The sequence below is a fragment of the Trachemys scripta genome, chromosome 2, assembly GCF_013100865.1.
Source record: "Trachemys scripta elegans isolate TJP31775 chromosome 2, CAS_Tse_1.0, whole genome shotgun sequence".
In the NCBI taxonomy this organism is placed as follows: Eukaryota; Metazoa; Chordata; order Testudines; family Emydidae; genus Trachemys; species Trachemys scripta.
In genome coordinates, this window is record NC_048299.1 from 167,348,639 (window position 1) to 167,376,502 (window position 27,864).

The window sequence follows — 27,864 nt, forward strand, 5'->3', positions numbered from 1 at the left end:
CAAAGTATAGGAAAGATGCCAGTGAACATGAGGACAGGAGAGACCAACCTGAGGAGAGGAGAGACACTCGAGATGAGAGGTGGTGGCAGGAAGATCAGAGGAGGCAGGATGCAATGCTGGGGCTGCTGCATGAGCAAACAAACATGATCCGGCGTCTGGTGGAGCTTCAGGAACGGCAGCAGGATCAGAGACTGGTGCTACAGCCCCTGTATAACCTCCCTCCCCCCCCCCCGTGTTCCATAGCCTCCTCACCCAGACGTGTAATAACGAGGGGGGGAGGAGGCTCCGTGCACCCTCCCATTCCACCCCAGTGGACAGCCTAAGCAAAAGACTGTCATTTTTTTAACCTTTATTTAGTGGCCTTTTTCTTCCCGCCGATCCTCCTCCCAAACCCCACCCGGGTTCTCTCCCTCTTTTTATAATCAATTAATAAAGAATAAATGATTTTTAAACGATAGTGACTTTATTTCCCTTGAAAGCAAGCTGTGATCGAAGGGGGAGGGTGGGTTCCTTACAGAGAATGAGTCAATAAAAAGGGGGCGGGTTTTCATCAAGGAGAAACAAACAGAAATTTCACACTGTAGCCTGGCCAGTCATGAAACTGGTTTTCAAAGCTTCTCTGATGCGCAGCGCTTCCTGGTGTGCTCTTCTAATCGCCCTGGTGTCTGGCTGTGCGTAATCAGCAGGTAGGCGATTTGCCTCAGCCTCCCACCCTGCCATAAAGGTCTCCCCCTTACTTTCACAGAGATTGTGGAGCACACAGCAAGCAGCAATAACAATGGGGATATTGGTTTGACTGAGGTCTGACCGAGTCAGTAACCATCGCCAGCGACCTTTTAAATGTCCAAATGCACATTCTACCACCATTCTGCACTTGCTCAGCCTGTAGTTGAACAGCTCCTGACTCCTTTTCAGGCTGCCTGTGTATGGTTTCATGAGCCATGGCATTAAGGGGTAGGCTGGGTCCCAAAGGATAACTATTGGCATTTCAACATCCCCAACAGTTATTTTCTGGTCCGGGAAGTAAGTCCCTTGCAGCAGCCAGTTAAACAGAGTAGTGTTCCTGAAGACGCGAGCATCATGAACCCTTCCCAGCCAGCCCATGTTGATGTTGGTGAAACGTCCCTTGTGATCCACCAGTGCTTGCAGCACCATTGAAAAGTACCCCTTGCTGTTTATGTACTGGGTACCCTGGTGCTCCGGTGCCAAGATAGGAATATGGGTTCCATCTATCGCCCCACCACAGATAGGGAATCCCATTGCAGCAAAGCCATCCACTATGACCTGCACATTTCCCAGAGTCACTACCTTTTGTAGCAGCAGCTCAGTGATTGCTTTGGCTACTTGCATGATAGCAGCCCCCACAGTAGATTTGCCCACTCCAAATTGATTCCCGACTGACTGGTAGCTGTCTGGCGTTGCAAGCTTCCACAGGGCTATCGCCACTTGCTTCTCAACTGTGAGGGCTGCTCTCATCTTGGTATTCTGGCACTTCAGGGCAGGGGACAGCAAGTCACAAAGTTCCATGAAAGTGCCCTTATGTATGCGAAAGTTTCGCAGCCATTGGGAATCGTCCCACACCTGCAACACTATGTGGTCCCACCAGTCTGTGCTTGTTTCCCGGGCCCAGAATCGGCGTTCCATGGCTAGAACCTGCCCCATTAACAACATGATCTCCAAAGCACCGGGGACCGTGGTTTGAGAGAATTCTGTGTCCATGTCCATGTCCTCATCATTCTTGTCGCTGGGCTGCTGTCACCGCCTCCTCCTCGCCTCGTTTATCTGGTCCTGGTTCAGCATAAACTGCACGATAATGAGCGAGGTGTTTACAATGTTCATGACTGCTGTCTTGAGCTGAGCGGGCTCCATGCTTGACGTGGTATGGCGTCTGCAGTATTCACCCAGGAAAAAAGGTGCGAAACGGTTGTCTGCCGTTGCTTTCATGGAGGGAGGGGTGAGGCTGTACCCAGAACCACCTTCGACAATGTTTTTTGCCCCATCAGGCACTGGGATCTCAACCCAGAATTCCAATGGGCGGGAGAGACTGTGGGAACTATGGGATAGCTATGGGATAACTACCCACAGTGCAACGCTATGGAAATCGACGCTAGTCCCGGTACATGGACACACACCGCCGAATTAATGTGCTTAGTGTGGCCGCATACATTCGACTTTATATAATCTGTATCCAAAATTCGAATTCTGTAAATTCGGATTAATCCCGTAGTGTAGAGACACTCTTTGGCACTTAAGTAGCTTTGTGGATACCACCCTAAAATCTCAAGTATAGGTGAAGAACTATTTTGGCTACCCTTCATATAGAAGTATATCTTCGCTGAGAAAGACAGTGCAAGACTCAAAGGATGAACTAGTCAGTGTTTAAAAGTTTCCTTAACCTGTTCACTGTGAGCCACTAACCTTTCTGAAACTGATAAGGCTATTGCTAATGTATAAATTTCTACGAGATAGTACTGAAGTGGGCAGCCATCTCCTTCTGAACAAAAATATACAGGAAAATGTCATTACTTCAACTAGAACATCTTACTATATAGAACATCTTACTTACAAGAGAAACAGAAGGAAAAACAGAGATGGATATCAGTATGGGAGCAGAGCTAAAGCTATTTATTATACGTAGGTTCTTATATTGCCGTAATCAGTGTAGTAGATTAGCACCTTCACATATTAGGCAATATGATTAACATCTGTAGCATATGGTTTGTTCTCTCTCTAAGCCTTTTCTCAGAGGAGGAATTCGGTGTGGATAGGTTTTTTGTTTTGTTTTTTTAAAAACAACAACACTGCTATATATGTGTTAGGGCAAAGTGCACCTTTCATTTAGCAAAGAAGGTTGCAAGGTTTGTTTGAGTGACTTTATCTGTGTATTTCTATATTTTCAAATGTTGGAGTTGTGCTGCAGTTTAACCTTAACTCTCAATTTTCTGGATTGTTTTTTGATAATCTTAAAGGAAATGTCTAGTTACTTGTCCCATGAATTACCAATATGTTCTCTAAACCTTAACTTCATCTTAATATTTTTGTCAGAATTTAGATCCTAAACCCTTTCTGCCTGAAAGGAATGGGAGTCTCTACACTGCTTCATTTAAGCTGCTACATAAACACTTCACAAGTAGAATAGCATTTAACAACTCCTCCCTATTCTCTACTATTGTATTTGTTAAGGAGAAAATAATGTGCGCACACTTGTGTTATAATTTACTTGTTGGTCCAGAAAGTTATCACATTAAATGTCTGTATGAATCTTTATGTAGGTGGAGTTGTATTCCTGGTGTAACATTTATTACTAATAACAGATGCCACAAAATCATTACTGGCAAAGAAATATGGAGTAATAGCAGCAAAACAGTTTCTGTTCATGGGCTATTAAAGGTCTGATTTTCATTCTCTCCAAAAAACTTAGTAATCTTTTGTTGCAACTCCAAAGTAAGTACAGACAATATAAAACCACTGAGTTTTTAAAATCAAGTTTATTGGATATGTTGTCTATATTTTTATTTTACCATTGATTAGTTTCTGATGAGACATACTTTGCATATAATCTATTATAGAATAGCGAGGGAGCAGTGATATATTTTCTAATATAATTAATTCTGAGAGCCAGTGCGCCAGCAGATTTCACTTTCAACCATTTACTTATTTAAAAATACGTACCTATATTTAAAATGAGCAAGGTGACATCCAAGAACCGATTTGCAGAATTTAATGCACCCAAACTGGAATTTCAATAAATTCCCCCTTTAACTGTCAAACTCCCTAACTTCTAATGAAGGACAAGTCAGCATGAGGTAGTCAGAAAACAGGATCAAGATACTTAGTCCTCATGTAAAACAAACCTCATTACTCATAGCATGCCATGCTCCTCTCAGGAAAACCAGAGTTATAGCATATACACAGTGTATATGAAGCCTCCTGCAAGGACCATTCTTAGAGCCTCAGGTTGAGTCACATTTGCCAGTCCTTCTAATGTCCTCACTGGATCAATTTCTCCTTCTCTTCTGGCTGACCTATTGTTGATTAGCTGCTCTATTACACATTTAAGCATGAAGAACCTAATGCTCCACTGGAAATGGTCTGAGGCTAGGGGTGGGCTGGGTGCTGATTAATGAGGTTTCTGAAATGAGATGATATTTCTTTACGTGCTTCCGGAGGAGTTGCTTGTCAGGGGAAGAATAGCAGCAAAAACTACAGCCAAACGCCTCACCAGTGTGATGCCGTCGCACATGGAGGTCCAGGCTCTTCTTCTGGATGCTGTAATGTAATGGAAACTTATTAGAGCTTACTGGGAAAAAATTCTAACTACTACTACTAGAAGGAGTATTACAGTAGTGGCTAGAGGTCCCAACTAAGATCAGGGCCCCATTGTGTTAGGCACTGTACAAACACACAACAAGAATCAGTTTCTGCCTGGAGAGTTTATATTCTAAGAGAGATAAGACAGAGGGTAAGAGGCTGAAAACCAGAGTATGAATTTATTGAAAAATATTTGTCTTTTGACTTTGTACTTTTAATCACATTCTCATTATTCATGGATTATGACAAAAGAGCTGGCTTCCAAAATAAGAATTTAAGCCATGAGCCAAACACTGTCAGTATTCTACACTAAAACGTGAGCTCTGTTGAATATTTACTATGGATCTCATCCTGTTCCCTTTGACCTTACTCATTCATCAGTATTAAGAAGCTGAATAATGTTCTATATAGTTTATACACATTCCAAATAGCCACTTGTATGAATTTGTGTATATACAAATTCATACAAATGATTTAAAAAAATATTTTAAGAAAACCTTTAATGATCCAATAGGTTTTACTGTAGAATACAACCCCCCTACTTTAACTTATAACATCTTATACTGTCCTGTTAGGTGCTTTATTTCTGATATGTAAATTGAACCAGTATAGAATCTATTAGACGGTTGATCTGAATGAGCCTTACTCTTCAGATTATATAAAACAGTCCAGTTCAGAAACATTTCAGGTCTTGAATTTCCAAATACAGAAGTTGGAGAAACAAAAATTTGTGATGGTAGAGAAAGAAGTTTGTGTGACACATTTTAAAATCCATTACTCAGTGGACTCTTCCTATTAGATGGACAGGTGTCATTGCAGATTTCATCCCATCATTTCCTATTAACTTGACTAAGGTGATACTAGGGTCTCTGCTGAATCCAAGGCACATAAACAGTCTTCACATGTGGCAGCTCAAATCATGAAACCTTTTTTGTGACTAGCTATAGGTAACCCAACCCAAAACTTTATTTTAGTCTCAAATTAAAATTAGAATATTGGGTAGAACTCAGATGTGTATCTAAATTAGTGTAATTTGCACATTTCTAGCTCCTTTGTTATTTCATTTATATCATTTTAGGGTATATGTCTACACTGCAGCTGGAGCTGTGATTTGAAGCTTGTGTAGATGTAACTGCATTAGCTTTAATCTACCTATCTTGCAAAAAACTGCAGGAGTGACACAGCAGCACAGGCATCACTGCAGACTGTATAAGCACACCTGATCCCCTGGGTATGTACTTGCATTGTTAGCCTGCGCTGAAGCCTGCATTGTTGTGCCCTCATTGCTATTTTCAGTGTGCTAGCTTGATTAAAGCTACACAAACTGTAAATCGCACCCCAGTGTTGACAAATCCTTAGATTTGCTTACACATGTACCTGTTTACTTATGGGTTATTTACTTACATCACTTTACCCTTCCTCTTTCAATATGGCCCACTGAGATCAACAGCCTAATGAATTCTATATTGATGCAATTTACATATCTGAAGGGAAAAAAAGGCAACTAACAGGATAGTATAAGATGATATACGTTGAAGTAGCGGGGGTTGTATTCTAAAGTAAAAACATAGTAGAGCATTTAAAAAAAAAAGAAAATATTGAAAAAGTTTGTATGAATTTGTATATTCACAAATTCATACAAATGGCCACTTGGAATATATACAAACTATACAGAACATTATTCAGCTCCTTACGCTGATAAGCAAGTAATTTGGTATACTGAAATTCTATAACAAATACATGTGTGAAATGTTCTTTAAGTAAATAGCACTTTCAGAGCATGATACAGCACACTTGCTGAATTTAGTTACTCGTGCATAAGGCCCTACTTAATTTGCATTATTATGGAAATTGTGGATCCTGCAATATTAGGCTTCCACCACAATTTTGACAGCGGGAGCCCCTACTCTCAGCCCCAGGCTACCGACAGCGGAAAATCATGGAAAAAATAATAATGGACCTTATTAGCACAAATAACAAGGTCCACTATTACTTTTATGTGATTTTTCCATGGCTTGTCCACAACTCAGCCACAATTTTTGAACTATCATCCTTATTCGTGCATTATATTTAAGCTCTGATCCTACACACATGTACATGCATGCTCAACTTTGAAGATATGAATGTTCCATTGACTTCAATGGAACTACTCCCAGGTCTAAAGTTAAGCATGTACGTAAGGCCAGTATTAGGGCCTTATTACAAACCAACCAACCTTGCAATTTGCACTAGTGCAGGGAATTAATGAATTCTGTAAATCCAATTAGAATCAAGGCCAACATGTCACAAAACTGTACTTATTTTGTCAATCATTTAAAATAAAGCACAATATACACTAGAAAAATATGGCAGTATATTTTGTAAAAAGATTTTCATAATATGAGAATTCACTACAGTGCCCTACTGTTAAATCTTACTTGACAGGAGGAGAATCTGACACATTTTTGTGCAGATTATTGTGTGTAATTTACTGAACTGCAGATTAGCAGTGTTCTGCTCTGTAGTTCTGTGGTGTCTGTTATGTAACAGGAATATTTATTTTCTGACTCCTTCCTGCTCTCTTCTCTAATTCATACAGTAGAACAATCATCATTCTTATAACTTCTAAGAAGACGGTCATCTGCTAATGAATGTGTCCTATTTTTGTCTCAATTTGGCAGTGAATTATCTGCGCCAACTCTTGAATTTAATTCATTTTTTATCACCAAAGCTGGACAATGTTTAGAGTTCTTAATTTCAGTGTAACTGTCATGAAGATTAGGAAGAGACATTTTTGTTGTTGTTGTTGTTATTCCTGTGTTCAGTTACTGCAAGGCTCACAATGTAGGTCAGGGGGCTGGGAGTTTACTCTAAATTTGGTGTTTTTGTTATTTTACCACTTATTTGATGGATGTGTTTCCATTTTGAACTTGGGTACTAAAGGAAACTTGGAAGTAACACTTCAATTTTGCAAGCCTAATCTCATCCAATGCTAAATGATTTACTATTGATGGTTATATAATAGCCCTTTCAACCAAACAAACCAGCAAATGGGTACGGCAGACAAAACCTCTCTCAGTTTAAACCTTTGAAGTTCAAACATCCAGACGCAAATGGTATTTCACTTAACATATAGTACCATGTTCAAAGACATAAAAATGTAAAATATTTAAGTTAACCTTTTGTAACCTTACACACTACAAAATGCTCTGTAACATACTTCAAAATGTATTTGAGCTTTGCCAAAATTACCTATTGTTTCTATACTTGATACAATGTACAGTACTGTGCAAGCACTGCCAAATGAACAAAAGACATGTGTACAACCTCACAATGAGAAATGCCTTAAGTAATATGACATTTTTCCAAATTTTGGGGGACGGTGTGGGTGGCACTACAAGCAAACTGGCAGAAGAAATCAATGAGGAAAAGACCTAGTGAAGCTGACGTAACAGTGGGAAGAGACTCCCATTCACTGAATGAATGTATAGAAACATGTTCTTCTGTCATAATCCCAGTACCCCATGACACACAGATATCATCTCAATTTTCCTTCAGATATTTTTAGATTTATCATCTTCCGATTCCATATATCCTCCCTCGTAGCCTGTACAATGTCAGTAGAAATTAAGCAGAAGCAGAGATAAAGGGGTTAGAAACATCCACTTAGAAAAACTAAACTATTCATTAGCTCTTTGTATCAAATGACTCAGTTGTCTATGGGAGTGAATTTAAATATCTGGCTCTTTTGTTGATGGGCAGAGTATGTAGGAAACAATACTTTATTTAAAAACTGCATAGTTATACTGTGAAAAATCTGGCCAAGCAAGGGGGACTATTTACACTTACCAACTGTACGAGCACGTTTCACATTTGTAGGGCCTCTCACTTGTGTGAGTCCTGAAATGTCTGCGCAGAGAGCTTGCATCAATTGAGGCATAAGAGCAGATTTCACATTTGAAAGGCTTCTCACCTATCAAAATATGGAAAGCAGGGGACATGTTCACATAAATGACGAATGGGGGCTGGAGGGATGAAGGAGGGATGGGGTGGGGGAAGAGATTTCTACACCACTGCACAAGTGCAGGATTAATGTCTGCCGCAGATTTCCCCCCCCCACCCCCGAATAATTGATTCTGATGGGGAGGCAAAGAGAAGCTGCAAGAGGGATCACGCTGCAATTATACATTACACCCACTAGGAACTGATGTGGTGCCAGAACAGAGGGCAGCTGGTTCATGGGCTGAAGCAGCCAGCCCTGGAGAGGAAGGGGGCAGAAGCTGCCTTCCTCACAGTGCTCTGCCAGCAGGGCCAGGTGAGGAGGCATGGGATATGGGGGAGGAAGAGAAAGCAGGGCACATGAGGCTGCTTGGGTGGGTCACACAGACTGGCGATCAGAAGGGCTAGTCGGGGGGAACAGACTGGGACAGGAGCACAGGAGTAGTGGAGTGACAACATTGAGCCAGGGGCGGAATGGGGGGGGGGGGATGCCGGGCCACAGGGGGTCTGCAGGGACACACATGGACGGGGCAGACTAGTGGTCAGCCACGATCCGCATGGGAGAGGCTCCCCAACTTTCTAACAATCCAAACTTGGATCGATCCCCTCCCCTCCCCCAGTGTAGACTAGGGCTTAGATATTTGATTATAATTTATTCAGTACTCAGACAATGTGTGTGTGTGTGTATATACATATACATATACACACACACACACACCGCAAAATAATTAAAAAAAAAAACACCTCACCTTGTCCATTTTTTTTTTAATATTAACATGTTAAATATACGTAATCAGAAATTTCACTCAGCAAAAATCACTAGACATGACATGTCATAAGCATAATGATGCACTCTCTGTAATACAGTAACATCCTGTTAAACAGACAGCTCTGATAACTGTATTATTGTAGAATGTCTCTAAACAGAAATCACTGTTGTAATGATTATTGTATTGTATTTAATATTTACATGGCAAGGATTCGTAAACGTATAATACTTTCTAAATAAATAAATAGATAAAATTTAAATACATGGTTAACTGGGGTGCTTTCCTGAATCAGGGACAAAAACTAAGTGCTGTATACTCGCTATCATAGCCCGAGTACCTTCTTTCCTTAGAACCACTGTAAATATTTGCTGAAGAACAAAGAGAGAGGTCCAAACTCTCATACTGCAAAACAATCAACCCTTTTTTAAAAAAAAATACAGTGTATTGTAAGTGAGAACATAATGCACACACAGAGCTTACCAGTATGGATCCGCATATGCTGTATCAATGAGGCCTTTAGCCTAGTTTTGTACTCGCAGTGCTGGCAATGAAAGGGTTTGATGCCAGCATGTATTCCCATGTGTCTCTGTAGAGCCAGTTTTGAAGAACACTTCCTGCCACAGAGGAAATAAGCCTTGTCACAGCTGAAAAAAAATCATCTTTTTTTCCTGGATAAACGTTCCAGAAAGATGACATTTCTCAGTTATAGCATCCAATTGCGTTATTGTAGCCCTTTAATGACTTTTATGGCTGTTATTTATAGCTGTTAGTTTAATGGGTATAGATTAATATAATCAGGGGAGGGAGAATGAAAGAACAACAATTTTTTCAGTCCTCACAGTAGTTAAACTTAATTTAATAATTGCATTACCTTTAAAATATTAATGTATAGAATGGCCCAAATATGCATAATCTATGCACAGGTAATTTACTGGCAGCCTATGCACATGTGACATTCAATTGACCGTGTAGGGCAGCAAAAAGTAGAGATCCAATCTGAGCTTCTAAAAACCATTGGTGTCAATGGTAAGTACTACCTTCCCAGCTACCTGGCCCACTTTTTCACTCTTGTACATTGCAATTATTTACATTGAAAAGTACACCTCTGTATGGGTTTATACCTCTTAAAAAGAAGAAGCGAGAGTTTTTTTACTATTAAACATAGATGTAAATGTTTGAACAGTAATATAGATATCATAAATTCTATTGCTGTTCATGTGAATTTAGGGTCTGGCACTTCTTCTAGAGCCATCAATCCTTCATGCCCACAAACTGCCTATCTATATGTTTTCAGCACCTAAAACTCCCCAACTCCCAGCAACATTAGTGAGAACTGTGGGTAAGCAAGAAGTGCAGGATCAAGCCTATAATGCAGTCAACTTATTTTTAATTAGTAAAATATACCTCCATTATAAGTTTTATTAGAAAAAATATAAGCAAAAAAAGATTTGGGTCAAATCCTGGTCCCACAGAAATCAATGGGAATCTTCTCAACTGATTTCAGAGAGATTAAAATTTGGCCCTCCACATTTTCAAGTTTCTTGATCAACACTATTATAGAAAAATCATTTTCATTCTGATACATTCCTGTACATTAACTGTTAAGGTAAATGCTAACCCCAAAATATGTGCACTAAAGTCACACATTACTAGTACCCATTGACTATTTTGCTTACAACCAATATAGCTTTATTTTTAATATAACATACATATTTCATAATGCAGATTTACTATTTTAAAAGTCTGATATTGTAGTACTTTCGCTCTTTCACTGATTTCTGAAATTTACTACATACAGCAGTTTACCTTATCTCTGAGATGTTAATCATGCAAAAAAACCAAACAGAAGATTAATAAAAATTTCCAGTTTAGTTAACTCTTAATTTATAATTAACTTTTCAAAGGATGTTTGGCTGCATCAAAATTCAAAACAAAAAGATGGAAAAATGGACTGAACTCTCAGACATGTGTAATTTAACACTTCCTTGCACTGCAGAAATAAAGCTTGCATCATTTAGAGGATATAAGCCCATCATTTCCATAGGGGAAGTGAAAGCAGTTAAAAAAGAAAATTGTTAAAAACCGTGCTGTTCACAGAAGATATGCAATCTTGAATAAAAGAATGATTTCAGTAAAATCAAAAGCTTGAGAAGAAATAATTGGATTTAAACAGCAGATTTCAACATGTCAGCCATCTATGAAAAACAAGCTGTGCCATTCTAAATAATATTTGTTACACCAACTTTTTTCCTTCCTCTAAATATTTGTGACCAACTGTAAAGCCTTACTGCAAAAGTAGATTTTCACAGATCTAGAATTCGAAGGAGATTTTTGAGCTGTGTATTTATTTTAAAAGAGCTACAAAATAAATACACAGCTCAAAAACACAGATGCTGTCTAATTTCCATAATGCCTTTTGGAATCAAACAGCCATGCACATACGGTAATTCAAAGTTATAAGTACTCTCATTCACTGAATAGGAAAACATTCTGTGTCACTGCTTCTGCTCACTGCAATCACAATCAAAGCACTATCTTTAAGAGATACCTATTTCACAATGATTTAGTGGAGCAACCCAGTTCCATCACTCAATCACGTGACTTGAAGAGAAGATTCTTTTGGTTTGAACTGTAGTTAAAACAAATAGTTTATATGCATGGTTCTAACAGTTGTAAATGATTTAAGGGGACACGTGAAGACTCCGATAACCTTGTGGTCTCATCTCAGGTGTTTGTGGCATAGAATGACCCAAAGAGCCATAGATATTGATCTGTGTCTTTTTTTTTTTTTTTTTAAATATAATGCTAGAGGAGATGATTTATGAGTGTAAGTATAAGGAGAGAAAAATACTTAGATTACATGTAATTACAGCAGGGACAACTCATTTTCACCCTTAAGAGGAAAATAAGCAGTACACCATAGGGGTATTTCAGACACCTTTTTTTTAAAAAAAGGCATGGATTATATGTACAATATTTACATAAGTTAGCAAGTAGGAAATGTCCTTATTTATGCTAAAAACACCACTTGTTCAGTTTTAATTATCAAAGCAATTTACCTCTAATTTACTTTTCATCATTTATGATGCTTACTTGTTGAATTTCTCTCAGACTGATCAATGGAATGGACTAGATAGATTAATTTGTGCTGCTGGTTAGTTTCTCATCAGGTTCGCTTTTATGATATATATTTGCATGATACTGCAATAAAACTGGGTGGCTAACATTATAGGAGAATATTAGTTTAAAAAATGTTTCCACTAGAATTAAAAAAATAATAACCATTTCATTTAATCTTAGGCTTTATGAAGATTTTTTTGGTGTTAAAAAAAATATATATATTATATTTTGGTCAAAGCTGACCTGACATTTGGCCTGATCCCATTAGTTTCAACAAGAGCAGGACTGGTTCCAGAGCACCTTTAAATGCAATCCTGTGACTTGAAATCCAGCTTCTCTACCACATGGGTTACAGAAGTTCCAAGTATACATATTTCTCCTTAAAAAGAACTTTTTAAAAATAAAAATATAAATGAATATCAAAATTACTGGTGGTGATGTGCTAAAAGTTCACAGGCTGTTCTGCAAAAGTAGGTTTATAGAGTTAAATGTAAATATGTTCCTTTCAGTAGAATCAGATCACGTCTCTTCTTTTAAGATAAATCAGAAAAAAACAATTTAAAACAAAACCAATGAAATATTTAAATTCAACTAACATTATTTCAGTCACAGAAAATGAAATTATCTGTTAGTACTCAGTTAATGCCAGATGTTTCACTGAAATCTAGCACCTGGCTTTTTTTCAAATTCTACGACATGCATAGGAAAGTAATCTCTCTAGGGCACTTAAGAAACGTAACATATTAGATATCAATTAGCAACTGCTAATGTGATCATTGAACAATATTTATACTCCAAATTAATGATTTGGTAAATTTCCATAAGCTATTTAAGGACTTGTCCACATGGAGACTTACTGCATGGCAAGCCAGGGTTTGAATGAACATCACACTAGCGGATCGCACATTAAGTCGCCCTGGTTTTGTATCAGACATACTATACTAGCGGAAGAAGAAAAAAAAAAAAAAATCATTGTTATGAGCCCACTGAAATACAAAGGCATAAATGAAAAAAGCACAGAGGTACATCCTTATCTCTGAATTTCCATATGTTTAAACTGGAGCTTTGTGATTTTGTGTGTTTTCTGTATTAAAATTTATATAACGAGTAAAGCATTAAATAAAAACAGCATTTGTAAGGGGAGAACAAAACAATACTAGCCCTTTGCTGCCCCCTTCTGGAATATACAAAGGTTCTCATAGAAAATACAAGCAGGGGTTCTCAAACTCGGGGTTGGGACCCCTGAGGGGGTAGCAAGGTTATTACATGGGGGGCTGGCTTGCCTTTTGCCTCCGTCTCTCAGTTTCTGTTTTCCTTTCTCACTCCCTCCCCACCCACTCCCCCCCAAAAAATAATCAGCAAAACCCCTCTGCCCACCCAGTCTAAAACCCATGGGCAGGTTCACATAACTCTTTTGTTTTAGGGTGGGGGGGGGGAGGGAGTATTTGTCTTATGCTAATTGAAGGGTGAGTTCATATTCATCAACCTCATGGAGTTTTTCTTTAAACTCAGTTCATAACAAGGTTTCACCCAGCATGTAACAATATTTAACATTTAATCTAATAATAATCTAATAATGTTAGATTTAAATATAACACATGTAACCATACATTTTTGCAAACATCAGGTCTCTCTTTCTGAAAGTGAGGTCCATAGTGATAGACACACAAACGCAGTAAGTCTCACCCATATTCAGTTAATATTTTTAAAAGGTGTCAACTAGAAAATCTACTGTATATAACAGTATTGACAAAAAAGTAAAATAAAAATTCCATAAGAAAACCTGTCGCACACATGTGGTAACACTCCTCCCCCCCCCCTTGTTCTATTCATGTGAGTAGCCCAACTACAGACCTATTTGTATACACAGCTATACCAAGAGAGTGCCTATTTTTACAGATTAACTGTGGGCCCCTCTCTCTGAAAATATTGCCCTTAGTGAATAACAGTACTTGAATAATAATCCTAAAATGGAAGTCTATAGGACTATTTGCAAGCATAAAACAGAGTTTGAACCTAATTATAGCATAAGCCTTACCTGTTGCAGATGCTGCACACAAATTCATTTGAGTTCTTTTTTGTTCTAATTGTTCTTTTTGTATCCAAGCGCACAAGAGTATTCTCCGTTCTCTTTCTTTTCTTCATCTCTTTCCCTTTCTGTCTTTGATGGACATGTTTGTGATGCCTGCTCATTTGACGTCTATATTTAAATGCTTGGCCACATAATGAACATAGGAAGGGTCTGGGAGTTTTGTGTTTTGCCATATGCTCTTTCAGCTCAGCTCTGGGTGGACAGTAAAGAAATACAAATAAACAAATTAAAACCCAAGCCAGAATTAGACTTAAGAATTCCCTTTCCCCACCAAAAAAAGTGTAAGTCAATCAAAATAAACTGTATCATCTTCAGTGGCGGAAAACATCTCATTAGTTTGGGATAAAACATTCTCAAAGGTAGGTGAAGATGTAATTGTATTTTAGAAATAGCATTGGTTTCATGGGTGAGCAAGTGACTTGTTAACATATCACAATTCCATGCTAGAGCCATGAAGTTTTTATATACATACGTACACACATTATATATATGACTCCCACAAGCAACTAGATAAGATATTCAAACATTTAGTACTTAGACACAGGACGAAGTTATATTTAACTCGTTTCCTTGAAGTTATATTAATCTAGTAACTGCTTATGTTTTTTAAATATTGCAAAAAATATGGTTAAGCAAATGTCTTATAGTATGGTACACCGCTACCTCAATATAACGCGACCCGATATAACACGAATTCTGATACAACGCGGTAAAGCAGTGCTCTGGGGCGGGCGGGGCTGTGCACTGCAGTGGATCAAAGCAAATTCAATATAATGCGGTTTCACCTATGATGCGGTAAGATTTTTTGGCTCTCGAGGACAGTGTTATATCGAGGTAGAGGTGTGTTTATATATAATTTTTACTCACACTCTACAAGGTGAGGTTAGCATTCTTGTAAGTAGTACTTTCATAATATACTAGTATAGTACCATTATTAAGGTGAAGACCTAAGAAAGATAAACCAGGTCCAACAATTGTAACTACCTGGGAAACAGTTAGTGCTGCAGAAGACAATTAGGAACCCACAATGAGTACTTGTGGAGTATTAGGACTAATCCACACTGGCAACACTAAAGCGCTCTCAGCGCTCTTAAAACAAAACAAAAAAAACCCTGAGCGAGAAAGTTGCTGCGCTGTAAATTGCCAGTGTAGAGAAGCCCAAATAGAATAGCATGTTTTAGGAACCAGGACATCACTTTCTGGTTCTGCTTCTCTGGTACTTATTTTTTATAGTTATTGAAAAGTCAACTTTTGTTTTTAAATCTAAACCAGTTTTCTTTTTCTGCTATGCAATTACCAATAATACACAGTTAGAGGACTACTTTTGACTTGCCATTATTGAGCTAGGGGACTTCAATACTTCTCATGTGGTGATCTCTTCTTTAAAAGTGTTTGTGGATTTTTTTTTGTTTTTAAAATTCTGTGATAATCAGTCAGAAAAATGTTACCACTTTAATCGGGAGAGGCTATAAAAATATACAAAGTATACCCCTTCTTTCAGAAACAGTGTCTTCTTGAATTCAACTAGTTGAAACAGCAGGAAAAAGAGTCAACGGTGGAGGGGAAAACTCTTTAGGATGAGAGTCTTTTATGTACAGTTTGAAACTGCAGCTGCAATCTTGGAACCCAGTGAATTCATGATAATTTGTTACTTATTTTTAAATAAATAAGTTTATGGAAATGTGTTCAGCTTTCCTTCAATATACAGCATTAGATAAGTCTTCAGTTTAACCTTTAATAATAAAATCATATATACAGATAAGCACGACAGGCAACATTTATTATTGATGTAATTCTACTGAGGTTAATTAAATTACAATAGGAATGAATTTAGCCCTGTCATTTTACCCTTAAACTTTTATTATTTTATCTTGTTGTTCAAATATGGATACTTCTGGTGTATTACTGCCAAAAATTACTAAACTGTTACTACGCCATTTGAAATCTGAATCATCATGTAAAGCCTGTGGAAATAACTCTCTCATGCAAAACTGGCATCAAAGATCAAACCAGGTGATAGGCACATTTTTGCATTAATAAAAGATATTGTCTTTGAAAATAAGTATAGGCATAATAGTATGTGAAGGATTAAATAGGCAGTATATTTTGTCAAGGTTGGAAGGAGTAAAATAATCTTAGAAAGTCAAAGTGGGTGAGGCAATATCTTTTATTAGACCAACTTTTGTTGGTGAGAGAGACAAGCTTTCAAGCTACACAGAACTCTTCTTCAGGTCTGGGAAAGGTATACAGGCTGCATCTTCACTGCAAAGTAAAAGGGTTTGGCCCCTGGGTGCTGGCTTGACTCAAGCTCGGCCCCTCCAGCCCTACAGGGTTGGGATCCTGGGTCTGAGCCCTGGGTTAGCACACTTTCAGTGTAGACGCAAGAGGGTTACGCTTGAGCCCTGGCTCAAACACGGGCTCATGTTGCAGTGTAGACATACCCTCAGATTGTCATAGCTAAATACAAGGTGGAACAGATTGTTTAGCATGTTTTTTGTCCTATAACTGAAGAGATGTTAATGGGCCACTTCACCTTGAATGGTTCCTCAGAAAGTTTGTTAACAATATGTTCCACCTTATATTTAGCTGTGACATTATCTTTCCCAGACCTAAAGAGCAGCTCAGTAAAGCTCAAAAGCTTGTCTCTTTCACCAACAGAAGTTGGTCCAATAAACGACATTACCTCACCCACCTTGTCTCTAATATCCCAGGACCAACACAGATAAGCTTATTTTGTTTGCTGTGTAGTCATATCATATGCTTAAAAAGATCTGGCAATGGCCCTTTGGGAGGGAAGGGGAAGCTGATGTTTGCATGTCAGTGTAAAAACAGAAGCAAACAAATCTGAGTAAGAATACTTTCATTTGTGGCAAGTAAAGTTAACTTCACAGAGAACTATTTTATTTGACACCTGGTTTCATAACCGTATTTTTGTTGTTCACAGCGTATTCATTGAGAGTTTGTATGTGGTTTATCACACTTGAATGAGCTGATTATTTTAGCAACAACAAAAAATCTTGAAAGTGTAGGAAGTGAAGAAAAACAGAAAATAAGATATTAGCTGTTACATGAATATTAATGATTAATATAACCAACCCAAGACAAAACAACAGTGTTAGGAGGTGACCTGTGAAATTCCATCAACTTTAGCAATATGTGCTAAATGCCCCCCAACAGCTTTGTGAAGCAGAGAGGCATTCAGCACGTTGTTACCTAGGGGGGAAAAAGTGTGTGTCTTTTTCTCCCCCACTTCAGCCAATGTCATCCAGCCTCACCTGGATTGCCAATTCTCTAGTGTGATGCCCCAGCAACCATTGTATTGTCAGTATCGCAAAGGCTGGATTACTCAGCCTACTACTATAGTAGATGGGGCAGAAAAATGCCAATTTTTAATTGTATAACACAGTTTTGCAAAGATTTTAAAATATTTTATCCCTTTGAGGATAAAATATTAAAAAACTATTCAAGTTAATGTTAAAAATAAAAAGGCACTTACCTGACCCTCCACCCACAATATATACCAGCTCCATGCTCCAGCGGGGTGCGGTGGTCAATATGACATCACCAACAAGGTGTCATGATGGAGCTGAAGCCGGCGACCCTAGAGGGTCTGAATGTCCCAGGACCTAAGGAAGAAATATGTGAGCTTTTAATTAACAATGTGCTGAATGCCTCTGAGCCTGGTTGCTAATGGCATTGAGCACATATTGCTAAAGTTGATGGATTTTTGTCAGTTTCCTTTAAAAGTTACTAATCTTGCCATTTCCCCCAAATCTCATTAATATATCACACACAAATGTTACATTCAAAGATTATTAAGGTTGCAAAGTTAAGTACTCAAAAGAGAAAGAAGTTAGAAAAATGCCAGAATCCCTGCAAGTCTCATCCCTCCAGAATCCCCATCCTAGTCTCCCCTCACCCAACCCACTCCCACCCTCAGGTGCCTTGTCCAGCAAGTCACAGGTTCCCCCACAGCCCCATATCGGATCTCTCTCTCCCTCTCTCTCTCCTCACCCTGGCCACCGGTTGCCTCTTCTACCCATGTGGCCCATCACCACAGGCTCCCAGTTTCAATCTCTGTCCCGGCACTCACTTCTTGTCCCAGTCTTTCTACTCAGCCAGTCCCAGTTCTCCCTACAAGTTTTCCCCTTGTCAGATATGTTCCCCCAGTTCTCTCCCCTCCATCCTCTGGCCCCTCTGGTTCCCAGTCCCAGTCTGTTCGCCCACCCAATACCAGTCTTTTTGCCCATCCCAAATCTCAATCCCAGTTTTCACCCCTTTCCCCAAGCTTCTTGTTCCAGTCTACTTCCCAACCCTGACCCTGCCCAACAAGACCACTCTGCATTTGTATCAGGTAACTTCTTTCTCCTCACTGGGGCTCAGCAGGAGGTCACAGGAGAGAGAGGTCCCCTGCTCTCAGTTCAGGTGCCCAGAGCTGGACCCAGCACAGTCTGCAGCAGCCCATGGCTGCAATTCCAAGGAAAGTCCTGCTGAACATTGGGCTGGAGTGTGCCCAGTGCAGATGAAATCTTTGGGGAATTTAACTTGCTAAAATCTAAGAAGTCTCTATTGAATTTATGTGAACTGTGATTTTTTTTTTTTGCTCAAATTTCAGCAGATTTTCAAAGGGATGACAAAAAGCATGTGATACAATCAAATTTTAAGACCATGATATATTTGTGGGGCTTTAGGGAGCCTTCTGTCTATTAGATAAGAAGAAAATCCTGCCTCTTGCTGATGATTCATAGACTCTAGGACTGGAAGGGACCTCAAGAGGTCATCGAGTCCAGTCCCCTGCCCTCATGGCAAGACCAAATACTGTCTAGACCATCCCTGATAGACATTTATCTAACCTACTCTTAAATAGCTCCAGAGATGGAGATTCCACAACCTCCCTAGGCAGTTTATTCCAATGTTTAACCACCCTGACAGTTAGGAACTTTTTCCTAATGTCCAACCTAAACCTCCCTTGCTGCAGTTTAAGCCCATTGCTTCTTGTTCTATCCTTAGAGGCTAAGATGAACAAGTTTTCTCTCTCCTCCTTATGACACCCATTTAGATACCTGAAAACTGCTATCATGTCCCCTCTCAGTCTTCTCTTTTTCAAACTAAACAACCCAATTCTTTCAGCCTTCCTTCATAGTTCAGGTTCTCTAGACCTTTAATCATTCTTGTTGCTCTTCTCTGGACCCTCTCCAATTTCTCCACATCTTTCTTGAAATGCGGTGCCCAGAACTGGACACAATACTCCAGTTGAGGCCTAACCAGCGCAGAGTAGAGCAGAAGAATGACTTCTCGTGTCTTGCTCACAACACACCTGTTAATGCATCCCAGAGTCACGTTTGCTTTTTTTGCAACAGCATCACATTGTTGACTCATATTTAGCTTGTGGTCCACTATAACCCCTAGATCCCTTTCTGCCATACTCCTTCCTAGACGGTCTCTTCCCATTCTGTATGTGTGAAAATGATTGTTCCTTCCTAAGTGGAGCACTTTGCATTTGTCTTTGTTAAACTTCATCCTGTTTACCTCAGACCATTTCTCCAGTTTGTCCAGATCATTTTGAATTTTGATCCTATCCTCCAAAGCAGTTGCAATCCCTCCCAGTTTGGTGGTATCTGCAAACTTATGATGGAAAGAAAGCCTCCTGCAGCTACCTGTTGGTAGTAGGAAGCAGCTTGACTGCTCAAGACAAGCTGTCTGGCTGTAAATGTGTCACTACCAGGTAGGGCTAGATGACTTTTTATTATTTATTATGATTATTATTATTATTATTCAAAACGCTCTTTGGACAGAAAACTGGGTTTTGGCTAAATTAAATTTTTCATGGAACGTATCTGTTTTCTCTGAAAAATTTTGACTTTGTCAAAACAAAACAAAACCAGCACCCAGAAAATCACAAACTTTTAGCTGAAAACTTAAAGTTTTGATTTGGAAATGCTGCCAGTTTCTCATGGTTGTTGTAGTTTGGGTGTCTCATGCCGCCATTCTCCTCTCCTGGCCACCAAAATCCCACTACCACGTGGAGCCTGTTCTTTTCTGCCCTTCCTAATGGTATCTGGAAGGGGAGGGGGGCTAAAGGAGGAGTACTGAAGGTACCTATTCTGGTCTCCCCCATCACCAATGTCCAGAATGGCCATAGGGGACCTCTTTCCCATAACAGTAGAAGAGCCTTTGTATTCAGAACCCAAGTTACCTTTTCCCCACCTCATGTCACTGTCATAGGGAGCCACTATAGAGCTCTCTCTCTCCCTTGGATACCAGCAGCAGGATGTGGTGTTTCCTGAACACAGCAAATTCCACCACATTATTTTTAAAACCCTGTTTTTTTTCCTTTAAACACTCCCACTCCCTCACCCTTTTATATTAAATACTCACATGTAGGGTTCTACCATTCCTTCACCATCACTATTTACAGTAACAGGATACATAAACATTTATGAAATAGTTTGCTGTGTTTTAATAACCAAGAAACTAGAAAAAGAGACAAACAACTAGTAAAGCATTCAAATTAAAGAGCTACCTACATTTGGAAGAACCATCTTTCACATTCGGTGCATTGATGTGGTTTGGAACTGTATTTGTGGGTGCGAAGATGCTTGTAGACCTTACTCCACTCTCTCGCTGCGTGTTAAAAAGCCATAGATCATTGAAATTTATCAGCGTCAGAGGAAATAGAAGTAAATACAGAAAATATCACTAATTCTTCTAAAACTATACATTTGACCATGTTCAACAATCTTCCTTGTTTTCAGCTATATATCTGTTTGAGAGAGCCAAATTCATCACTGGTGTAATTTCAATAACTTCAGTGATATTACACTGGGTGAATATGGTTTGGTAGTATGTATGTATAGTAATTCAGGAAGAACATTAGCTGTATAAATAGAACAGACAGGGGACTATGAATTATGTAGCTATAATTCCATCATGGGGTTCTGCTGGTAACAACAAGCCATAATGGCAAAGTTAAGCGGCTTATGTATTACTCAGAACTCCAAGATGGAACTGAAACATCAAAACACAACATTTTTCCTGCTTTTTACTTTTATATAATATAGTGAGCTAGGGACCAAAAAGCCCCAAACATGTCAAGTAAGAGGGGATAAAGAATTAGCTCTCAAAAAGATTGCAAAGCCACAATCTGAAATGAACCATCAACTCCTCCACAGGTGCATCTTTTTATTTTTACATGAATTATTGTGCACATGAAGTGCTGAACAAAAGAACACAAGAGGTTTAGGAGAGCACCAGTTCTGATCTGAAGGGATCATCTTTAGGGGTGAAAGAGAATAATTCCATTTCCATTCCCGCTCTGCTCTTGGCCCTTCTCCAAGAATGCTATGAAAAATGCCAATGTGAACACCTGTTCAGTAGCAAACATGACTGAGAGCACTAACTCCTGTCACACAAAGAATTATTATACATAGTCACTGAACAGACAGTACATGGTGGTAACTTTTGGTCTAACTGATCAAGGGCAGATTCTGAATACTGACCCATAGGTGGAAAGCTAGTGCCATTACCTGTTCTTTGGGCCTTTCTGTCCTCCGTCACAGGTTTATATTGAGAACCAGAATGATAATGCCAGTTTAAAACTACCTTTTTCTTTCTTATTTTGGGGGAGGGGGACAGAAAGGGGTGCTAAATGAAGTACAAATACTAATCAATGTAAAATGTATGCCAAAGGTACGTCAAGTCTATAGTTTTGTTGTAGGATAAGGGTATGGGATGAAGCTAATGTAAATTTTAACATAACTGATAAAATAGTATAGGAAAGAGAGAAAACATTTATTCTTGTACAAATATTTCCCTGTCACCATTGTAATTGTCCTTGAGGTTAAAAGTCAGAACAAGTATGCAGCACAGAGTTATTAGCTGTTAAAGCTAGTTTTCACTTTCCTGGGCAACTCAAGGAATCGATTTAAGACCAAAGCAAGTTCAGAGCTTACGAATAATAAACTTCACAGCAATTAAAACTTACTACAATTTCCAAAACCATTGCTATAGAGAAAAAGTAGATCTTTATTATCTCAGTTATACAAACTCATTAGAACTAACAAATTTATTAGAGCATAAGCTTTCGTGGACTACAGCCCACTTCTTCGGATGCATATAGAATGGAACATATATTGAAGAGCTCTAATAAATTTGTTAGTCTCTAAGGTGCCACAAGTACTCCTGTTCTTCTTTTTGCGGATACAGACTAACACGGCTGCTACTCTGAAACCTGTCATTAGAACTGTAGACTTGGCATCTCTGCCAAGATTAAATATTAGAGTGAGTCCCATTATCTGCTATGGGCTATTATGACTAAGAGATAATAATCTGGGGGGGGGGGGAACAACTTGCTATTCTTATACTGTTTCTGCACTTCAGCATCTTCAGAATTCAACAAAATACAATATCCTTTTAGAAGAGCTCAGTTTTGTGATCACTTTGCATTTTTGTGAGGAATGCAAGAATACCTGAAATATTTATGAAAGGTTATAATGGACACTGGTGGCATCTTTTAATAGGTAGGTCCACTTCAAAAAAATAATTTACATCGTATTTTAATTTAACATTAAGGGACACATTCTGCCCTTAAAAAACACAGACAAATCAAAGTCAATGGATGTTACACAAGTGTAGCTGAAAGCAGAATTCAGAGGTATGGAAAAAAAAACACACAACCCTGAATGACAAAAGTTTTGCAGAGGAAAAGCGCTGGTATGAACAGCAGGAGAGCTCACCTGCTGACAAAGCTACCACCGCTCATTGGAGATGGAAGTTTTTTGTCAGCAGGAGAGAGCTCTCCCGCCGACAAACAGTGGCTACAATGCATGCCTTTTAGCGGCACGGCTGTGTCGCTAAAAGTTGCATCGTGTAGACATAAAAACAAACCACTTCTAGTCACTTAGGCTAAAACTAAAACAAACAAACAAAAACACTAATTGGATAGAGAGTCTCCATTAAAAAAAAACAAAATTAGACTTTGAAATTAATGGTTCATTACACTGAATGGAGCAAGTTCTATGTTTATATATGCACTTATAGTCACTCCTATAACTGTAGAATTGGAGCACTTCAAATTATTTTAAAACAGAAATAAATATAACTATCTCCCTTTCTCTCCCCACCTTCCTTTCCACCCTGTAAGAGAAACAGTTTCATTAGTTTATATATTTCTTGCTTGCCTATGAATAAGTGGAGGTGTTGTGCATTTGTATGAAGAAACTACCAAGAGAAATTTGAAGTAGTGAGTTTTGAAATTGATTCTGAAAGTCACAAGATTCAGCTGTCATTTTTATTTCTTGCAGGAATTCTGTAGACGAGGTTCAGCTCCAGGTACGTGCAATCTCAAACAAGATCAAAACAGACAAAACTAGCGCCTCAGTCTCACATGGATCAACACATAATCTGAGGGCAATAAATCCTTTTCTCTACAAGATTTCATTCCAAGCAAGTTGTCCAACCTGGTCATTATCACAGTAACCTGTTTTCCATGTGCCACCATACTCACCTCATTCTTCAATGGATATTCTAATTCACTACATTTACAAGCTATTACGGCTACCGACTATAGCTACAGACACCATAGCACTTTCTCCAAACACCACCCACACAGATAGGTTCAGTTTGCACTTTCAGACAGACTGCAACAAAAAAGTGGGAAGGAAGAAACTTAAGTGGCAGAAAACAGCCTGAAACAGGCACTAAGAATTTTTGCATTATATGGCCATGATTTGATATAATAATATTTGAAGTCAGAGAAGGCAATGTTGTCTATTGGACTGAGAACCAGACTGGAAGCTAGGAATTCTGTCATTCTAAGCAAGTCACTTGGTCTTTGTTAGTTTCCCTATTCATAATATGTAGATAATAGCTACATCACAGCCACGTAAGTATTAGTTAATGTTTACAGTGGCAATGTAGTGGTTTAAAGATAAAAACAGCAGAGTGTTATTATTAAACTAGAGACAGAGTAAATCCCCGTAAAGTTACTTTTCCCATTACACGTGACATGACTTTCAAGTCCTAGGAAAAGTTAAAGTCCAACTTTAAAAAAAAATTCTCTCTCTCTCTCTCATATTATATATATGAATGAGAGAGAGAGCGAGCGAGCATGAATCCACAGATTATAGTTTAAAATGAGCTGCAATTCTGTAGAGCACAGTAACATTTTCATAAAAAGGTACATTTGCAAAAGCTTATTAAACACACAGATTTGTATTGCTCCTGCCTGTAACCATTTTCCCAGTAACACTAAGATTGTTATAGCTCATCACAGATGGTATCATACTACATGCTGAAACTCTAGAAGTACATCTTTGTAACTCCCAATATACATTATGCTTATAGACAGGGTTACAATGAGGGTGAAAGTATGAGAAAAATAATTGTTTGAGACTTACCAATAAAATCACAGTGCAGACATTTAAACAAGTCACCATAATGACAAGATACGTGCAGATTTCTCACTTGCTCAGTTTCATAAAGATATGAACACTTCGTGCATTGAAAGAGATTACGTTTTCCATGATGGTTGTTCCTGTGCATTTTCCATGCACCTGGGGACATAAAAACTCTCTTGCAAATCAGACACCGGTAGCTCTCTTTTACTGGCTTGTGTGTTTTTAAATGATTTTCCATTAAGTTCCATTCAGTCATGCAGCAATTGCAATAAACACATTTGAAGCCCTCGTCCCCATCATGACATTTAACATGGATTTTATAAGCACCCTTTGATTTCAGTTCTTGGTCACAGATGTTGCAGTGTTGTATTCTTTCAGCACTTGGTTTTAAGGTGCAAATACCTTTCAAAGGCTGAGCTAAGCCACTGTGTTCAGGTCTGACCTTCTTCTGACTTTTACTATTTTCTTGTTTGACTTCAACTTTAGTTGTTTTCACTTCTACTTCTAAAGTTTGTGTTTTAATGCTGGAAATGCGACACAGGCCAAGTGACATGAGATGTTCAGATTGGGCTTCCTCCTCATCTTTGCTTCTTTTAGATTCATTGAGGTCTGTGGAATATGAGAGGGGATTAGGCACCACAGAGCAGGGCTCGAGCTGGAACTGACCTGCTTCTTCTTCAAACAGTGTGTTTACCTTACTAGAATGAGAGACACTAGGATTATCACTATGATTCCCCAGGCTCACATCACAGAATTCAGGGCTCATGTTATGAAGCATCTGGTACATGGGCAACAGAAATGACATCTTTGCAAGGTTTTCTTCATTTTCTTTGTTTTCTTGGCAGATTTCATCCCCTATGCTGTATGAGTCATTTTCATCTTGATCTGGGCCCATTTCAAGGCATTCAGAAATGTGGCAAATTCTACCTTGTTTGTGAATGTTAGTCATGTGAGTTCTGATTTTATTCTTGATACTGCTTGTGAACTGACAAAGTTTGCACCTGTACACTTCAACCAAAAACATTTCCACCAGGCTGGCAATTTGGGCTTCAAAGCCCTCTGTTGCAGAAGCATACAATCGGGATGTTGTGATCTCCTCAGGTAAATGTAGGTTTGTGGAAGGAATGTATTGGTATTTATATTTAAATTCATTCATCTTCAGAAAGTGCAAGTACACAAGTCTATAAGAGAAACATAAATAAAGCAGTTAGTAGCTGTTCTATAATCTGCAAAACTGGTATGTCAGCAATCTTCTCCAGAAGAAGATAATTTATCCTAAATCTTCAGTAATACTAAGCAAGATATACATAAAGTGCCTATTTACATTTTCCCAAGTAGAGATTGATACATACTCTGCTGTGGTATATTTATACTTCAATTATTATGGCTGCCTTTTCTCAGACGCTACAACAAGAGGACATAGGGTCAGATTATAATCCAAATTGCATCCGTGTATATAAAATTCAAAGGTGAAATCATAGCCTCTTGGAAGACAACAGAAGTTTTGCCAGTAGAAAATTTAAACCTAAATGCCTCATACAAAGCAGTTCGTTTTTTACTTCAGTCAATTATTAATATTACAGATGAAACATTTATTCTGTAACTTCAAATTTGAGATTTTAGAAAATAATTTATGTTTAAAAAAACCATTCCAAATCCATTTGCTACTTTCTCCTCTACTGGATTTTTGTTGTGTATTCATTTTGGGACTTGCATAACATTTATGAATCCCATGGCAAAGTCTTTTCCATAGAAAAATGTATCATTAAGATACAAACATCATATACAGAACATCCACTACTGACAAAGGGCTGTGCCTTTTAATACATATCTTTAGTCTGTTAACCTCCCCAATTCTTTTAAAATAAAGAATAAAATAATCCAGAATGCATCACAGCAGCTGGAAGCCCTAAATCTGATCATCTGTAGTACATCCCTCTGCATACCTTCCCCTCCTCCCACCAATGCAGGATCACTCCTTATATTTAGAGCCCTGCAAATCTGCAGATGTCCACTTTATATCCAGTGATGTTTACAGATCACAGAATCATAAAATATCAGGACTGGAAGGGGCCTTAGGAGGTGATCTAGTCCAACCCCTTGCTCAAAGCAGGACCAATCCCCAGATAGATTTTTGCCCCAAATGGCCCCCTCAAGGATTGAGCTCACAACCCTTGGTTTAGCAGGCCAAACCACTGAGCTATCCCTCCCCCTCACGGATCAGGTGCAGATACAAATTTTGTATCCACTGCAGGGCTCTACTTATATTTTGTTTTCAGGCGTTGTGAATTCCCCTTAGAAAGGGAATTGCGACGAACCAGCTGACCGTACCTGCTACAGTGATTCAACAGCAAAACAGGGAGGTAGTAGCTGCAGGGGCTAGTGCCTGAGGAAGACAATCAGTGGCGGGTCCCTCTTGCGCCTGTTTGGCAGCTCGACCCCCCTCCCTGCTCTTCCTTTTTCCTGCGGCTTCCCCCCACGCTTTGGCCAAGGGCACACGAGTCACCTCAAAGCACCACCTCCAGCTACAACGGCTGCGCCTCATCCTCCCCCAGCAACCCCCCCGCGGCAGCAGCCGCCGCTTGGACTGACTCTACTGAAAGCACGTGCCGCTCCCTCACTGCCCGGGTCAGCAGCGCGTGAAGGGAAAGGAGGAAGGTTCCATTCCGCTCTACAGGGGTCACTGGCTATGTTGCTGAGTTAGTCTCACCCTGTTTCCGGGCCTGCGCGGGTCAGACACGCCCCTCTCCGCTAGCTTTCCGGCTTCCGGCCCGGAACTCAGGGGGCAGTGTTAGAGCGCGCGCTCAGCCCTCTCGCCTCCTCCCTCCATAACACCAGGCTTCCCCACTCTAAGGGACTGTGCGTAAAGTGACGCACCCAAGAGCGTCGCGGAAGGACTCGTTTGAAATCCAATTCTCAACGCTTTAAACACCAGCGACAGCTCGAGGTCCGCGAGCGCTCCCCGTTCCCATCCCTGTGTGAGCTTAGCTCCGTCATTTAAACCTCTGTGCTTCAGGTTCTTCATCTTTATACTCCAACACGTTGTAATGTATGGTTGCATATGAACTCTTTGAACCAGGTATTGGAACGCGATATTGTCATCTAGTACTCTGTGCAGTGCTTAGCACAGTTCTTGGTTAGTCTTTCAGAACGTAATCATCGACGTGCAGGACTGCAAGGGACCTCAATAAGTCAT

General features: G+C 39.2%; 1 protein-coding gene across 2 annotated transcripts; it reads right to left on the bottom strand.

The window, feature by feature from the left end:
- Window positions 1-3,469: 3,469 nt before the first annotated feature.
- LOC117873165 (zinc finger protein 14 homolog) lies at window positions 3,470-27,450 on the bottom strand. 2 transcript variants are annotated; one of them, XM_034762249.1, is made up of 7 exons: window positions 27,379-27,450; window positions 24,669-25,849; window positions 20,799-20,895; window positions 14,218-14,463; window positions 9,540-9,673; window positions 8,140-8,263; window positions 3,470-4,269 (listed from the first exon to the last, which is right to left on the bottom strand). In XM_034762249.1, the coding sequence occupies exons 2-7, from the start codon at window positions 25,822-25,824 to the stop codon at window positions 4,071-4,073; spliced, it is 1,956 nt and encodes a 651-aa protein (XP_034618140.1). In that variant the 5' UTR covers window positions 25,825-25,849; window positions 27,379-27,450; the 3' UTR covers window positions 3,470-4,070. The 2 variants fall into 2 exon arrangements, with proteins under 2 accessions (XP_034618140.1, XP_034618139.1); XM_034762248.1 differs by lacking the exon at window positions 27,379-27,450 and adding an exon at window positions 27,000-27,372.
- Between the last annotated feature and the right edge of the window lie 414 nt (window positions 27,451-27,864).